This window comes from Eimeria mitis, genomic scaffold, assembly GCF_000499745.2.
Source record: "Eimeria mitis Houghton genomic scaffold, Emh_scaff237, whole genome shotgun sequence".
In the NCBI taxonomy this organism is placed as follows: Eukaryota; Apicomplexa; class Conoidasida; order Eucoccidiorida; family Eimeriidae; genus Eimeria; species Eimeria mitis.
The window spans coordinates 1,034-2,621 of record NW_013570705.1 but is presented as its reverse complement, the minus strand read 5'-3'; the positions used below and the strand labels follow the sequence as shown (position 1 = coordinate 2,621).

At 58.9% G+C, this 1,588-nt stretch overlaps 1 protein-coding gene across 1 annotated transcript in view; it reads left to right on the top strand.

The window, feature by feature from the left end:
* Positions 1 to 1,588, top strand: part of EMH_0004720 (uncharacterized protein) — a gene marked incomplete at both ends in the record, with an annotated part of 4,195 nt that overhangs the window by 1,594 nt on the left and 1,013 nt on the right. The window contains one exon of the mRNA XM_013496905.1: positions 3 to 1,556. Coding sequence (XP_013352359.1) covers positions 3 to 1,556 — 1,554 coding nt within the window. The remainder of the gene's footprint in view (positions 1 to 2; positions 1,557 to 1,588) is intronic.

Below are 1,588 nucleotides of genomic sequence, written 5' to 3'. Positions count from 1 at the left end.
AAGTCTGGATGCGACGTGCGGGGCTGCCGCTACACCATCAGCAGCAGCAGCAACAACAGCAGCAACAGCAGCAGCAGCAGCTTCGCGTTGCTGCAGCTGCAGCAGATCTGGGCCACTTCACTGGTATCCACGCACATGAACAGCCACAGCAGCAACAGCAACAACAGCAGCAACTCATGTTCATGCTGCAGCAACAGACAGCAGATGCAATGCACCGACCGCCTCTTGGGGGACCCGCCGACGAGCAGCAGCAACAGCAGCATCAGCAACAACAGCAGCAGCAGCATCAGCAACAGGAGCAGCCGCATGAGCAGCAGCTTCAGCAGCAGCAGCAACCGCAAGGACTTGTGGTAGGCCGTGCGGCACAGATGACATCCACCCTTAAGAACCTCCTCGGCATTGGTGGCCCTCATGGGCAGCAGCGGGAGCAGCAGCAGCAACAGCAGCAGCAGCAGCAGCAGCAACCGCTCGAGGAGACGGAGGAGCAGCTGCAGCCGCAGCACTCCCTGAGCTGGACTGCTGATAGACTCGCGGAGACGCAGAGGCAGCTGCAGCAGCTGCAGCAGCTACAGCAGCAGCAGCAACAAGCGCACATGAAGCAACCGCCCCCCACGAAAGATGAGGATCAACAGCAGCAGCAGCAGCAGCAACAGCAGCAGCAGCAAACGCCTGCGGCTGCTGCACCCAAGACCTGGGCAGCCACGATGGAGGAGTCCTGCCGGCAAGAGAAGCAGAAGAAGCAGCAACAAGAGAAGCAGCAGCAGCAAGACAAACAGCAGCAGGAGAAGCAGCAACAGCATGAGAAGCAGCAGCAGCAGGAGAAGCAACAGCAGCAAGACAAGCATCAGCCGCAGCCGGAGAAGCAGCAACCGCAACACGATAAGCAGCAGCAGCAGAAGTCACAGGAAAAAGAAAAGCACCCGCAAGATAAGCGCCAGCAGCAGCAGCAGCAACAACAGGAGAAGCAGCAACAGCGCCAGACGAAGCAGCAGGAGCAGCAGCAGCAGCGCCAGGCGAAGCAACAAGAGCAGCAGCAACAGAAACAGGAAAAGCAGCAGCACGCTCGTGAGAAGCAACCAAGAGCGCCTCAAGAGAAGACCCCTTCTAGCAGCAGCAAGACGAAACCTCCTGCTGCTGCTACTGCGGGTTCTGCAGCAGAAGCAGCAAAAGGAGGGTGGGAGGTTGCAGGTCACAAGGGTCAGCGCAAGAAGGAGCAGCAGAAACAGCAACAACAGCAGCAGCAGCAGCACGAGAAGCAGCAGCAAGAGAGTAGGCAGACAGAACCTGAGGCGAAGGCCTCCAAGCAGCAGCAGCAGCCACAGCAGCAGCAGCAGCAGCAGCAGCAGCAGCAGGGAAAGCGTGGATCGGGAGAAGGCGCCTCGGGGGAGCAGCAGCGACGACCTGTCCTGGGGGGCCCTGCCCCCTGGGTATCTGTTGCTGCTGCTGCAGCAAGCCGCCCAAATGTAACTTTAAAAGAGGTAATGGAGCTGCAGAGTGCTGAACAGTCACGAGAGGAAGAAGAGAGAAGGAGAGAAGAAGAGGCCGCATTGAGGGCTGTAAGACTAGCAGCACTGCATTGCTACTGCTG